At 39.5% G+C, this 15075-nt stretch overlaps 1 protein-coding gene across 1 annotated transcript; it reads right to left on the bottom strand.

The window, feature by feature from the left end:
- Positions 1–571: 571 nt before the first annotated feature.
- LOC137272572 (insoluble matrix shell protein 5-like) lies at positions 572–8858 on the bottom strand. Its single transcript, XM_067804961.1, has 5 exons — positions 8707–8858; positions 5429–5474; positions 2700–2833; positions 1912–2079; positions 572–711 (listed from the first exon to the last, which is right to left on the bottom strand). The coding sequence occupies exons 2-5, from the start codon at positions 5467–5469 to the stop codon at positions 650–652; spliced, it is 405 nt and encodes a 134-aa protein (XP_067661062.1). The 5' UTR covers positions 5470–5474; positions 8707–8858; the 3' UTR covers positions 572–649.
- Positions 8859–15075: the final 6217 nt, after the last annotated feature.

Below are 15075 nucleotides of genomic sequence, written 5' to 3'. Positions count from 1 at the left end.
ATCTCAAAATGTTATAAATTCAAGATGTGATGAATTGCAAGTAACTCGCATTCACCAATCATGTTACAATTTGAAATGGCGCTTTTCTTTCTAGGCAGGTTTTGCAAATTTTAGGACAGATATGCGATTTAAAAAATTCACTTGTGTGGTGAGAAAAGTAGTCCAGTAGTTGTACCCCATAAGGAAATATATGGTTTTGGACAATTAAAACTGGGCCAGACAAACCATCAATCAAAATGACGGATTAGAGCTCACGATAATAAGATTCTGGCACAACCAGTCAGTGATTTTACTTTTAATGCTGCACTCAGCAACATTCCAGCTATACGGTGTCTGTCTGCACATAATCGAGTATGAACCTTATAATCCAGTGATCAGCAATATATGCATTGACCGACCCAAATGGGATACGATGACATTTCACAACCCAGTTAGCGAGCCTGAATACCCGATCCCGTTAGTCGCCTCTCATGACAAGCATGGATTCCTGAAGACCAATTCTACCCCGGATCTTCACGGGCGGCACAACTAGGGTAGACAGCTATTGTAAAGAACAACCAGATAGACTGGATACTTCGGATACATTTTATTACGGAAGGTGTTAGGTACTCTCAGAAGGAGTCGAGTTGTTTTCCGGTCACGCTTGTCACTAGGACACAGACATCTTCACCCACTGAACGACGAACTCAGCCTCTGTAACCGACTTGTTTTCTGAAAGAAAATACACCATAACTTAAAACCAAAGTAAGTCAAAAGTTAAAAAACACACAGATACAGCTGCCCACAAATTAAACGCTGAAACGCATATAGCATTTTCAACTTGAATCTGAGATGGTGGGAGCTTAGTGGTCAGTGTTTGCTCCTAAAACGAAAAAACATGGGTCTTGGTCAGAATATGTAGGCCCTTTATTTTAGTTTCAGTGTAAGTGATTCCCATGAATGATATTTGATGAAAATCTATACTCTTAGTTTTTCAAGACGAAAAAGTACACGACCGTGAGGACCTGGAGAGTAACGAGTAACGACCGACGTTAATTTCGAACACCGTTAGTGGTTAAAACGTTCGCTCGCCGCGTCAATGCTCCCCGTACGATTCCCCACATGGCTAAAATGAAGTCCCCCCCCTCCCCGCCCCCCGCCCCCAACCTCTATACACACACACATACCCTCTCTCCCTCAAAACCTCAAAACAAACTACTACTGACCGCATGCAGGAATATATGTTCTACAGTAACGATTCTATTGCCATCCAATGCGACTTTAAAAGTACTGAAGCAACAGTAAAGAGAATGATTTTTGATAGGTCTACTTACAGGTTTACTAAAGTGAAATATTATTACAAGAATACCAATGATATATTAACACCCAACAAACCATATACACATATTCAGACAAACAAAACAAAGCATAATAGATAATTAAAAAATGATTATAGTAACAATATTAAAAACAACAAAAGTTACAGTGACAATATGTTGAAGAAAAGACAGTAACCAGAATTGGTTCCTTTCATTTTATTCACTTACTTATCTACGAGTGTTAATGGTTTGCTCATGCACGAACAAAACATATCAGTAACAAATACCGTTTCGAGATGTTGTCTACCTCATTCAGAACAAATTCGGGATAAAATTGGTCTTCAGCCAGAGGCGACTCAGACTGGCTCACTTGGCTGACACATGTCATCGATCGTATCTCAGGTGTTGATAAAACCACTCGCAAACCACTTACCCACTCCATGTTATTCAGGTTACGTCGAAGCCAAACAAACTGCATGTTGACAACAAACAATATCTTAAGGGCGTGAATATTGTTTAGTGCAGCCACCATGGACAGACCGGGTATACCATATAGGTCTGTAAACAAGGTTCACTCATAAACTTTTGACGCAAAGCAAGAAACACCGCTTACCATCCTGGTCGAAGTAGTGGAAGATGTAGGGCAGATCAACGTCCTCGGTGATGACGCCGTCTTTGTTGACGTCAATATTGTGGAACAGGACGATAGCTTCGCTTGGTGGTCCGAGATTTTTGATTGCCCAGTCAGTCACAAACTCATTGCTGGTTATGTTCTTGTCCGCTGACCAAAACAAATATAATGATATTACTACTACTACTACTACTAATGATGATGATAATCATCATTATCATCATCATTATCTGTACAAACATAAAATTAATCATAATATCCCACTGTACAATAACAATTGCACAAAGTACAACAACAGACATCATAACAATAACACAAAAATCATACGTCAACAAATCAATATTCATCGTCACAATAGTGTATGCGGAACGTCAACAGTGTTGCGTTATGATGTCAACAATGACATTTCCTTGACGTCAATACGTCAAGCAGTTTTATTTTGTCAACAAGGCTCGTGAACACCTTTTCCGCCAAAGAAGATGAACCCGTGAAGATCCGGGTTTAGAACTGATCTTCAGCAACCCATGATTGTCGTATAAGGTGACTAATGGGATCGGGGGATCAGGCTGGCTGACTTGGTTGACACACGTTATCGTTTCCCAGTTGCGTAGATCGATGTTCATGTTGTTCATCAATGGGTTATTTGGTCCAGACTCGATCATTCACAGACCGTTGCCATTTAGCCCGGATATTGCTGAGTGCGGCGTTAAACAAGAAACCAATCGAAAGTAGATGACGACTTAACATGAGTCGTTGAGACCACAACTTACAGTCAAGGTCGAAAGCCAGAAAAATGGCATGAAATTCATCTTGTGTTAGTACTTTGTCGCCATCTTTGTCTGCTGCTGCGAACAGTCTCCTCGCTTCCTTGCTATCACCCACGTGACCTGATGGATAGCACAGACTGAAACAAACATCCCAGATATCAATATTACTTTTATTCTTGCAACCCTAGTCAGCAACATTCAAAATACACGCAGCGGCCTGTCAATTATCTAAAACCGATAAACAAGTGACTGATTTTATAAGCAATGCTTCACGTCTTTTGGATGTGACGACACGTATTCAACAAGTTCTCATTGACTCTGTAAAATCAATCCATTTCATCGCTATCTACTATATGTATACACTTTGGTTATGCTTTGTAACATCTCGGAATTCTACTCAATATTTTTGTACTAGAGACTTACAATACAGTAGAAGCTGTCAAAACAGGCACTCATTGGGACAGAATAAACAATCCAGTTTAGACAATGTGCCGGACTGTAGAGCTGATGATAAATGTACAAGTCACGGATGGGACTGTGATTTAACGCTGGTGTTGGAAACTTGCCGGATTGGACAGATGCCGATTTTCGGTTATAACGAACCCAAATCCACTATTAAGTTTAGTTCGCTATAATCGTAGTTCGTTATATGGACTTACACCAAAATATACAGCAAGTATTAATTCGGTAATATATGAAATGTACACAATATCGCTGAACACCAATTCTCTGTATGCGTAATCTACGTTACTGTTGAATTAACGATATCTAGAACACGCAAATACCTTGTTAAAATTCTTAGAATGACGTGAAATAGCTGAAGACGTAATTAGGAACATCTGTTAACGCTAAACAGCCGATTACTCCATATACTCTATATTACTCTTATATACCTTTACAATAAATGCATACTTTATTAAGAGTTTATATCGTTTACTTTTTATAAGGATGTAATCTACGTGACCTACATACAATGGAAGCTGTCTAAACCGGCACTCACTGGGACTGAAGAAATTGTCCGGTTTAGCCGGACTGAGGAACTGGTGATAAATGTACAAGCTACGGATGCCAGTGCTGACAACTTGCCAGATTGGACAGATACCGGTTTGGGCAGCTTCCACTGTATATCTATATACGACATAAAATGCTGTATATAACCAACAATAGCGAGGCAAGTGCTACAAGAGGATGCAGCAAATTACAGTAATACGTGACAGATGATGCACAGAGACAGTCTGTGATACTCTATACACGTAAATGTATAGTCCGTTTGGCTCAAAAGTGCACCAATGAATTGCGCTGGTTATTACGAGGGAGGAGTGCAGAGAGAAGTACAGCCATGCAGCTGTTAGTGAAGCACGTGCACAAGCGCCGAGAAAGTTATTTATTCATTAACCTCCGCTGTCTCCGTGCTTTCCCGCACACCTGGCTGTCCGATTCTCTGCACCCCTCTCTCGTAACAAAGAGTGAACTGAGTCAACATTTTAATGATAGTTTGTTAAACAACTTTTTTTATATTTTAAGGAAAAAATATTCTGCAAAAGCCTCACAGAGTTGGTATGATATTCTGATTATGATCAGCGTTTCACTGAGTATGTAATGCATATTAGTTTTCGAGCTAGACTGCAATCGATCAGTCCGCTTTTGAGCCAAACGGACTATAATCTGTGATGTGATGTGATCCACTTGGCAACTACAATACATTTTTTTCGTACACAACTAATACCTATCAGCAATAAAAAACTTACTATACAAAATCCAGCTAATATCAAATCAGTACATTTGCTAGGTTATGTTTCTCAGCCGTCTAGACCTTGGTAACCTAATTACACTAAAGTGAACATTCTTAATATTATCAAACACCTGATAATGCTATACTTCGTCAATTTTCCATGGCTTCTATTTGTACTGTTTCATTAATACATAATGTTGATTGTGTTGCAACATGTATAACAAGAAGTGCATGATAAGCTACAGAGGTACCATACAATGAGGGGTAACATACATTACCAAAAATGTTAATTTGTTTCCAATAGTTGTTCAGTTTCCTCATCTGGTGCCCTTTCCAAGCAAGAATATTTCATTGATTTCTTGTCAATAGTGGATGACATTATGTACAAGGCAAAGTTTTAATCCAAATTTGTGTCGTGTTACATCATAATGGTTACAACAAAATGGCCAGGTAGATTACATATGGTGGAAACGTAGATTGCATGATTTCAGTTTGTTACGTTTCCTCTCTGAGATGCATTTTTTCCAAAGATAAAAGCTGTATTCCACCAACTGCCATTGATTTTGATGGAGAGTGTTGTACGTCGTAAATACATTTATGTTTTCTTAATCTGTGTTATTCGTTTTCTCACAGAAATCATGTATATTACAAATCTAAAAAGATGCCTGCATTGTCATAAGACTGTAACCGGCCATGGGGGTGTTCCCTTTTCTTGATTTTTGCACACCATGTTCCATGAGTTGTTACCAGTTAAAACCTACGAAAATTTTACAGAAAGTCAAGACTATTTTTTTAAAAATATATTTGGCGATTGCTCAACTTTACACAGAACTGGTGTGAAACATACATAAACACGCGTATCAGTTTAGAAACAAAGATTACTTTCATATTTGTGTACTGAATACACAAACATGTATATTCTTGTCTGAATATGAAATAAATCGGAACCCTCGTATTTGTGTTTTAATCATAAAATTCAAAATTAAAGTCGACAACTCACCCGACTGCAAGAATGGACGCAAAAATGGCTACCGTGAACATGGCCGCTGAAAGATATACAAAAATAGTGATGTTGCTGGAAAGTCTTGGTTTAAAATGAATGGAATGAATGAATGAATGAATGAATGAATGAATAAATGAATGTGTTTTGCACAGACCAGACATGTCTCCAATATCAAGCTACCTTTCTATGTTGTATCGGCTTAATTTTCGTTTTCATTTCAAACCTTTTTCATTTTTTTGTAATTTTCAAGTATAATTTTAATCGTTAGTTCATCTCTTCAGTGCACACTGAGCGAGACAAGATCACTCCCAAATCGGGCCAAAGACGTTCTGATCTCTAGCCCAGATTCGAGGAGATAACAGATATGTTTACATCATTCCAAATGTAAATTCTAAGATGCTTTGGTGAAAGATCAAAGGCACCGACAATACTTTATCAGACGATAATGTGCAAGCGTCCTCGTGCTTAACTATAATAGTTCAGGGCGAAAGTGTGCTTTATTACACTATACATGGCGGACGAACGAAATCTACTTCTTAAATATAACCTATCAATTTGTGTTGCAACATCTGGAATTTAGAAAGCCCTCCTCACAAATAAACCCTCTAGTTAGGATGTAGTGCTTGTTTGTTTCATGTAATTGGGTTTTGTTGTTGTGTTAGTCTGCCCCACAGTCCCCGAACCACGTTATTTTCCCTACGTCCAAGCTCTCTCTGCAATGCTAAAGCCTTAAATGAAGCAAGTCTATATTGTGGTCTCCCTGGGCATCCTTTTCAACTTATATGGGTCAGACACTAAACATTAATTTATTGGTGCGTGCGTGCGTGCGTGCGTACGTGAGTGTGTGCACAAATGGGCTACGAGGACATGCATGAGTCAACGATCCTGACCACCCGCTCCCGTTTATTGCCTCTTACAGCAAGCACTGGTTCCTGAAGACCAAAACTAAGCCGTATCTTCAGGGGTACTCAGTATTCGAGTTTTTATCACAGTAATCTATAAATAATGGAGGCAAACCTGTGGTTGACACAATGAATAACAAAGAACAGGCCAAGGCTAAAAGATGCTGGGGTCCAGTTCCAATCTGCATCCAAACATCATCAGGATACACCGGGCTGGTCAAGAAGTTCTAGCCCTCCATAACTAGACTGGTGACACCAACTAATCTTAGGAGTGTTGTTGCGCAGTGTTGTTCATCAGCTTTTCCAGTTATTTAACTCAAATAAATCAGTTAGTTCGAAAGCAACAAGTACTTGAAGCATCAAGGGCCATAAGACCTGGGTTTAACCTTCTTCCCAGCCCTCGTATCAACATTATTTTGTGTATGACAGCTAAATGTGCGCGAAAGACCCAAAGTAAGAATAACAATGGTGCGCGGAAAAAAGCAAGAAACATCATCAATCTGGAATTCGAACTCAGGATACGTCGTTACTGGCATACTGTACACAACCAACCGCGAGTTAAAGACGACTAAACCACATTGCTGACATAACCTAAGATCCTGACCATTGCACATTTTTCAAATTCCTGGAAGCGTCTCATCTTATCTTATCTTGAATTTTGGACTTTGGAATAAGATGTTGTATACGCATCTCATTCAAATAAAAAAATATTTCAAACCTTCACTCTCAGTATGCTACGTAGCCTGTGCTACACCGTGAATGTGATTTTATACATTTATAGTGTCATCTACGATGAAGACTCACGACATCATATGGCTTCAATTCTACTTGAAAGTCGTTTCTAAACAGCAGTAATTTCAATTATACTATCTGAATGCATTTGATCCTGATCAATCATAACTTGGCTATTATTCGAACCTGTTTTTAATTGTTATATCCTCAATAAACGTCACGCTTAAGACCCAGGTTTGATTCCCCCATGGGTATGATGCGTTAAGCCCATTTCCGGTGTCCACCACCGTCATATTGCTGTATCACTGCTAAGGCGGTGTAAAACTATACTCACTTATCCAATAACATTTGAAAATGTTTTCCAAAGAGCAACCAAAAACTAAATACTCTTTGATTTCTGAATCGCTGCTCCGTCACCTTTCCTAAATATGAGTTTTTCAAAAACGTCGCTCTGACGTCTTGCGCTGCGGTGTCGCTGAGCTGCTTCGGTATTTGTGTGCGTCAAGTGGGTTATACATACAAACGTCATGATAACCGGTACATGATAACCTGTACTTTCCGCTGATGTACAAGTAGGTCACCGTACAATGTCTCCTCTCTCCTCAGTGAGTGAATATTGCTTTATGCCGTAACAGAAATTTTGCAGCTATTCGCGGCTACAGCTGTAACAAACCTCCACCTCATACATGCAGTGGGTGAGTGAGCGAGTTTAGTTTTAGGCAACATTCACCAATATTCTAGATATATGGCTACGGTCTGTAAAAGAATCGCGTCTTGGCCTGACAAACCAATGATCAAAATCATGAACATCGACCTACGCAATTATGATTACGAGATATGATGACATGTGTCACCCAAGTCAGCGAGTCTGACCGCCCCATCCCGTAGTCGCTTCTTCCGACAAGCAATTTTGCCCCGGATCTTGAAGTGTAGTTTACTGTAGAAAAGAGCTTTACTTGCATTGGCTAGTTAAACAATTCTTTCGTTTAGACCTACTTAACGTTTTCAGAAATTACAGCAATGTCACCGAGAGAGCCTTATTCAAATCGGTCTTTGTGTTACATCTGACTTTCTTGGGGAATCTTACTATTGGGAGTATGACACAGTGAGTGGGATCTTAGGCCGTTTTAAAATCATTCCAGCCAAATTACAGGGGACGCCGGATGGTCACCAAACAAAGCAATCACTTGAGGAACTCTGCCCTTGCGACGTGACCAGCGAATGATTTTACCATTACGCTAAGATCTCAACTTTATCGTTTTTGAGCTGTTTAATTTGCAGACGAAATCACAAGTAATTCGTGCAGCACGTGCTCTGCAAAGTCAAAGTCTGCAAAGTCGGGCCGGCTGAGCCCACTTCAAATTAGGGGTGAAACACTTTTTATAGCCATTTTCTTGCTGTTTAGGATATTGTCAACTTTAGAACGTAGCATTTGTTGCTTCGAAATTACAGAAGACATTCTTCTCGGTCATACGTGGGAATATGAATCCACCCGATAAGCCCCACTCTCATATCAAAATAATACTTTACTGCTCAAAGAAAAGCTACATACTCTTACATAGACTTACGGTTGTCGTAGGGCTAAGATTGTTTTGTATGAAAGTACCCAGGTGTAAATAACTTGTAATGCCGAGTTCTCACCTTACGCTCAGATCCAACGGTGACAGAGAACAGACAGATGCTTCTACGAAAGTGACTGGGTCAAGATAAGGCTGGTAACTCTCAAGAGACAACGGTGTGTGTGTCGACCCGCTCCCAAGGTCACCAGGAACTCAGACAGTATGAGTAGTTGTGTTGATAAGCACGTTGTAAATTTCCGGATGCAACATTTTTGTAAGGGATGGGTGGGTTATGTGATCTCTAGTTGCACTAACTGACATAGCTGTTATGTGAATACATTGTGGGTAAGAAAGACAGCATACATTTCATATTGGTGTTTGTAAATTTTCCAATACAAACATACTGTTCCATTATTTGTGTGTGATATAACAATGACAAACATCATTATTTGGTCATATAAACTGCAAGAAAAAAAGAACACATTAAACACTAAATGCAGTGAATAGTGTTGCTGGACTGGGCCACCCATGCCTACATTTTGAACAGTGATGCCACAGACTGGGCCACCAATGCCTACACTATGAATAGTGGTGACATAGACTGGGTCACCCATACCTTCACGTTGAATAGTGGTGCAACAGGCTCTGCCATCTATGCCTACACATTGATGAGGGGTGCCACAGACCGAGTCACCAATGCCTACACATTATGTAATGGTGCCACCGACTGGGCCACCAATGCCTAACCAGTAAACAGTGGTGACATAGATTGGACCACCCATGCACAGACAGCGACTAGTGGTGCCACCGACTGGGCCACCAGTGCCTACACTATGAATAGTGGTGACATAGACTGGGTCACCCATGCATCCACAGTGAATAGTGGTGACATGGACTCGGCCACCCGTGCCCACACAGTGAATAGACTGGGCCATCAAATGCCTCCACAGTGAACAGCGGTGACACAGACTGGGTCCTCCATGCCTACACATTGAATAGTGGTGGCACAGAAAGGGCTACCAACGCCTACACAGTGAATAGTACTGCCACAGACTGGGCCACTCGTGCCTACACTGTGAATAGTGGTGACGTAGACTGGGTCATCCATGCCTACACAGTGAATAGTGTATACACTGGGGCAACAATGCCTTAACATTAAATAGTGGGGCAACAGACTGGGCCACCAATGCCTACACAGTGAATAGTGGTGCCATAGACTGGGACACCCATGGCTACACGGTGAATAGTGGTGCCACAGACTGGGTCACCATTGCCTACCCCGTGACTAGTGGTGCCACAGAGTGGCACAAGCTGGACCACCTGTACCTACACAGTAATTAATGGTGCATTTAACTAGGCAAATTGTATAGATGTATACACCAAGAAATGCAATGTCTCAGATCTGGCCACCTGCAGGGAATGCAAGTACCTTAAACATTGGGCAAACTGCTAACAACTTGAAATTTAGTGCCTTAGACTGGGCCACCATTCTGTAGAAAAAAAATCCCAGCTCTCTCTGTCTGTCTCTGTGTGTGTGTGCGTGCGTGCATGCGTGCGTGCGTGCGTGCGTGCGTGCGTGCGTGCGTGCGTGCGTGCGTGCGTGCGTGTGTGCGTGTGTGTGTGTGCCGCTTTTAGCAATACTCCACCAATATCACAATGGGGATATCAGAAATGGCCTACATAGTACCCTTTTGGAGAATCGAACCTAGGTCTTTGGCATGATGAGGCAAAGCTTTAACCACTAGCCTTCCCCATGGCCCCTCAAAATAACAAACCACCTGTAAGAAAAGAAAACAGTTTAATATACATGTATAATTACATCAGTCAAGTTAACTAACAAAGTGAAAATGTTGATATTCCAGTCATTTTGACATAATCCTGACAGAACCTCTTGCTGCCAGCAACACCCAGATCCTACAGGCAAAGTAAGACTGGAGTATCATGACAAGAATTCACAATCAGCTACATACAAACTTCAGATATAGTAGTCATATTGCTTCACAATTATCATGCACATTTATACCAACAAGTGGAATGTTGAACATCAATTTTGAAATATTATATTTGGCAAGTTAACACATTAATCCCAACCAAATATCTTCACACACAGTTACTATTTTAAAAGCTATTTAAAAGACTTGAACTTATAGGATTTGAATCCATAATCTCAGGGTTCTGGCGTGGATAAGGGAGGCAACTGAGACGACTGAGCCATCTGTGCCCCTAACTGTAATCATAACACACACACAATCAGAAATTGTTTAATGTCTTAGATTTGATTGTCGTACGCATGGTTTCTATGCAGACTAGAGTGAGTGGGCAAATTAGCATAAATGTACAGCATTTAAAGTATGATCCAGATTGACCTGAAATTAGAGTGAGTGAATGTGTATAGTCTTATGCTGCTTTTTGCAATATTACAAAAAAGTCACAACAAAGGACACCAGAGATGGGCTTCACACATTGCACTCACTTGGGGAATCCAACTGGATCTTCCGCGTGACGAGAAGGCGCTTTAACCACTAGGCTACACAATGAAAGGAAATGAGAAAGGAACAACTAAAGTCCTGAAAAGAGTATAGAAAACCAATCTGGTAAATCCAAAAATATTGTCGTGGTGCATACACATGAAAATAAAAAAAATGGATTTGAAACTAACTGACTAAAGAGTTCCTTGTCTTTGACTACAGAGCATTCAAACTGGTGCAAAACAACGGTAAAACAACTGCAAAACCACAAGTTTTACAGATACAATTTTAACAAAATAAATATGCAGTTTCACTGACATGCCAAGGTAGATCACTGGTCCCATAATTATTTGTTAATAATGCTGAAATAACACCTTATTGTACAGCCAAAAAAGAAGTCCTGTCACAGATACATAACATCATGCATATGCTGACCTTAGTCACTTTTCACAGTTAGCAGTTAGTTTGGTAACTTCTACATCACAAGTCATAAATCAAATTCTAGATACAAAATTGGTCTACAACAGACCGATAGACAGTTGTGCAACATGCTTTTTTGTTTCCATCTTCTTTTGTGGAATTCAGCAATTTTCCAGCCATGCGATGGTATCAGAGTAATTACTGGACCAGATGATCCAGTGACTGACATCATGGACATCGATTTGCATTTACCAAAACCCAGGTTATATTTATTCAACCCATCAAAGGTTCTGACTCACTTAAAGCACTCACAGTAGGTAGGTAGATGGGTAGGTGGGTGGGTAGGTGCATGATTACATCGAAGATGAATATCTCCACTTACTTTGGGGAACCAGTTGCAAACCTTATGTAGATGATAATGAATCAAATTGCTGAAAAGCATGAGAAAATATGCTGAAGGTTGACATCTACAGTTTAGAGCAACATTTTGTTAAGTAAATGCCAATTTTCACTGGGTTTCATCATTTATTGAACTCATGACAATCGTTTCAATGTTACGAATTTGTTTTATAACACATCAGTTTGTGTGTAAACAGTACCTGGAATATTTTGCAAAATCTAGTTTAGTACAGTTGCTTAAAGTATGTGGCTAAATCTACACAAGTGTACCACAAACCACCACAAACTTTTGATGGGTAGTGTATTTGTTTCAACAAACCAATTTAACATTCTGTTCCATCACATTATCTTTCTCAAAAACAAATTTGATCTCAGTACACTTGGTATTACCAACATTAAACATTGCCACTAAAAAACAAAAATTGACAGGTGGACATATTGTATATAACAAATGACAAAAATATATGGCTTCCATTTTCCCAATATCATATTGTTAAATTATAAACTTATTATATATCCACACTTTGGAAATCTCTTATGCAAAGGTAAAACACCTGTGACTAAAGGCAAGTAACTCCTGATTCCACACTGACACAAGATACGATACCACTGAAAAAAGTAGGGGGATGTTGGAATTCCAAGGTTGACTACATGCAAATGATGAAGTCAAGGAGGAAACAGATGATGATAAGAAATTAAGGAAAGTGTGACATTTTATCCCATTCCTTTGGAGATGTTTCATCTGTATGGATATATATTACTTTGTCTCATATGCATTGGCGTCGGCTAGTGGTATGCTCGCAAAATGAAACATCTCCTACTTTTTGTGAATGGTATATGATCCAAAATATGACAATGTTGACCTTGCTTCATTAAGAACATCTATGCCAGACAAACCTGTGTCCATACAAGTCATATGAACTTAAAATAGGATTTGCTATGTGAAGAAACAACAAACAACAGCTCTCAAAGCTGACTATAAGAGCAAAATTACATCTGTTTGTTGTTTATGCTGCAATCAACAACATTGCATCTATAAGACTAAGGCATGTAACTATTCAGAACACACAATCTAGTGATTTACATAAAGAGCAACATTCACACTATAAAACAGTTCACTGCTGATGGCCACCTCTTTGGTCACATCTAACAAAATGCATGTATGTATACGTTTGCAAGGGCTCTAGATAATTTTTCAACATGAGGAGTATGTACGCTTTTATTTTTCAACAGAAGAGTACTGGGAAAAGTTAAGAGTCCATTTAGAGTACTTCATCTCATACATGCATCACAACATTGCTACTCCTGTCTAAACAGCTCCATAAACAATACTTTCTGAGATAAATAGGTCCGTAAATGATTCTAAGACCGTACACCATTGCTGTGGTGCATATCTGCTACCTTTTCGGATTTTTTTCCCTATTGTATTGTGCATATTTTGCAGCCGTACATACACCAACATGGCCCTTATCTAAAGCCCTGCGTTTGCCATATCTTTTTGAATGGTATTTCCTGCGATCTCATGCATAAGTAAGATATTGTTAATTGAAAGTGTGTGTGTGTGTGTGTGTGTGTGTGTGTGTGTGTGTGTGTGTGTGTCGGGGGAGTGTCTGCAAATAACTGATTCTGCACCAACCAGACAGTACAGTGATCAACAGTATGAGCGGTGATCTACGCAAATGGAAGATGAATACATGTGTGAACCAAGACGGCGAGTCTGACCACCCGATCCCATTAGTCACTTCTCACAACAATTATGGGTTGTTGAAGACCAATTCTTTCCACAGGCCCTTGTGTCATTAGTTATTGCCCTCATTGCGAGGATTAAAGACTGTTAATTACACTATAAAAATTTTGAGATGAACCCTGATTGTACTGTGATGTGTTTCAAGTTGGCATCATCGCAAAATTTTTATATTTTTAAACAAACATCTTTAATCATCCCAATGTCATGATTCTTACCCATCATGGTTCTACATAGCTAGAGATTGCATAACTAGAAGAATGGATCAAGGTTAGTGTAGGTTTATCGACAATTGTGTCTAGAAGATGTCAAGGATGAAACTGCTGTGGACAATTTATATTTTACTTTGTATCATATCTATACACTGCAATATACAAAAATGCTTCAGGCAATATGACTCAACACAGAAGTGATATGCAACTATAAAGCCTGATGTAGGAAACAATCCAAGAAGATAAACTGTTAAAGGAGAGGCAAATTTTTACATAGGTAGAGGTCCATGTTGGGATTCATCTTGAGAATATATGTTTCATTTGCTCGCCCTCCCCAGCCCTCCAACATCGTGTAACATTGTGCCATGACCCTATTTACTAATGATATACAGCCATTCCCTAAATATCCTTGTAATGTGTTCTTGGGGGCTTTAAATAAACACCCGTTGTCTTCTTGCTCAGACTGTTGTCTGAAAGTGTATTGTGCCAAAGGAATATAATATAATTATTGTCTGTATGTATATTTTCATACATGTATGAAACAGTGCAATGTTTATGCATTTCTCCCAACCCCTACCTACCCTTACCTGATAATTCAGCCATGTCTTCTTATGACTCAATCCCCAGCAACAAAAACACTCCTGTCCCAGAATACTTATTAAATGTCCAAGTTCATTTTTTTCAAAAATTAAGTGTACCTCTGTATTCAGTGTACCGAACTCATGATTATGCGTTTTCTCAAACTCTTCATCACATAATAGCTTTAAGGTCACAATCCGATACAATGAGTCTGTGACCTCTGCAGAATATCATTTATCCTTTAAGGTAGTCATTGAGAGACACTCAAAAGCTGGAAGACCTGAAATATCATGTGATGTTAATGTCAGTATTATCACAACTGTTCTGCAACTGACATGTGCTACAAGCACAAGCCAAGGCCCCATTCTACAAAGTTATTGTAGCGCTACTATCGTAAGTCTGTGTTACAGTATAGGTGGTGTGAAAATCTTAGTGCTAGGATAGCTTTGTGAAATTGGCCCTGGCTGAATCACACACAGACCTGATCAGAAATCGGAATATCCAGGAATCATGGTATAGACAGGACTCTGATTGATGTCTCTCTAAATCTAGCAATTTACAAAGCCACAAAAGATAAAATTCTGTATAGAATACTGATGGACAGGAACAGTCTGGGAGCTTCATACAAA

This window comes from Haliotis asinina, chromosome 2 (assembly GCF_037392515.1).
Source record: "Haliotis asinina isolate JCU_RB_2024 chromosome 2, JCU_Hal_asi_v2, whole genome shotgun sequence".
Classification (NCBI taxonomy): domain Eukaryota; kingdom Metazoa; phylum Mollusca; class Gastropoda; order Lepetellida; family Haliotidae; genus Haliotis; species Haliotis asinina.
Note: the sequence above shows the minus strand (reverse complement) of the source record. Positions and strands in the feature narration are given on the sequence as shown.

Excerpts from the sequence above, each read along its gene's own strand:
- LOC137272572 (XM_067804961.1), bottom strand. The coding sequence starts at position 5,469 with ATGTTCACGGTAGCCATTTTTGCGTCCATTCTTGCAGTCGG. Across the intron at positions 2,834-5,428 it reads GCGTCCATTCTTGCAGTCGG|TCTGTGCTATCCATCAGGTC; the intron begins GTGAGTTGTCGA and ends TGTTTGTTTCAG. Across the intron at positions 2,080-2,699 it reads TCTGGCTTTCGACCTTGACT|CGGACAAGAACATAACCAGC; the intron begins GTAAGTTGTGGT and ends TGTTTTGGTCAG.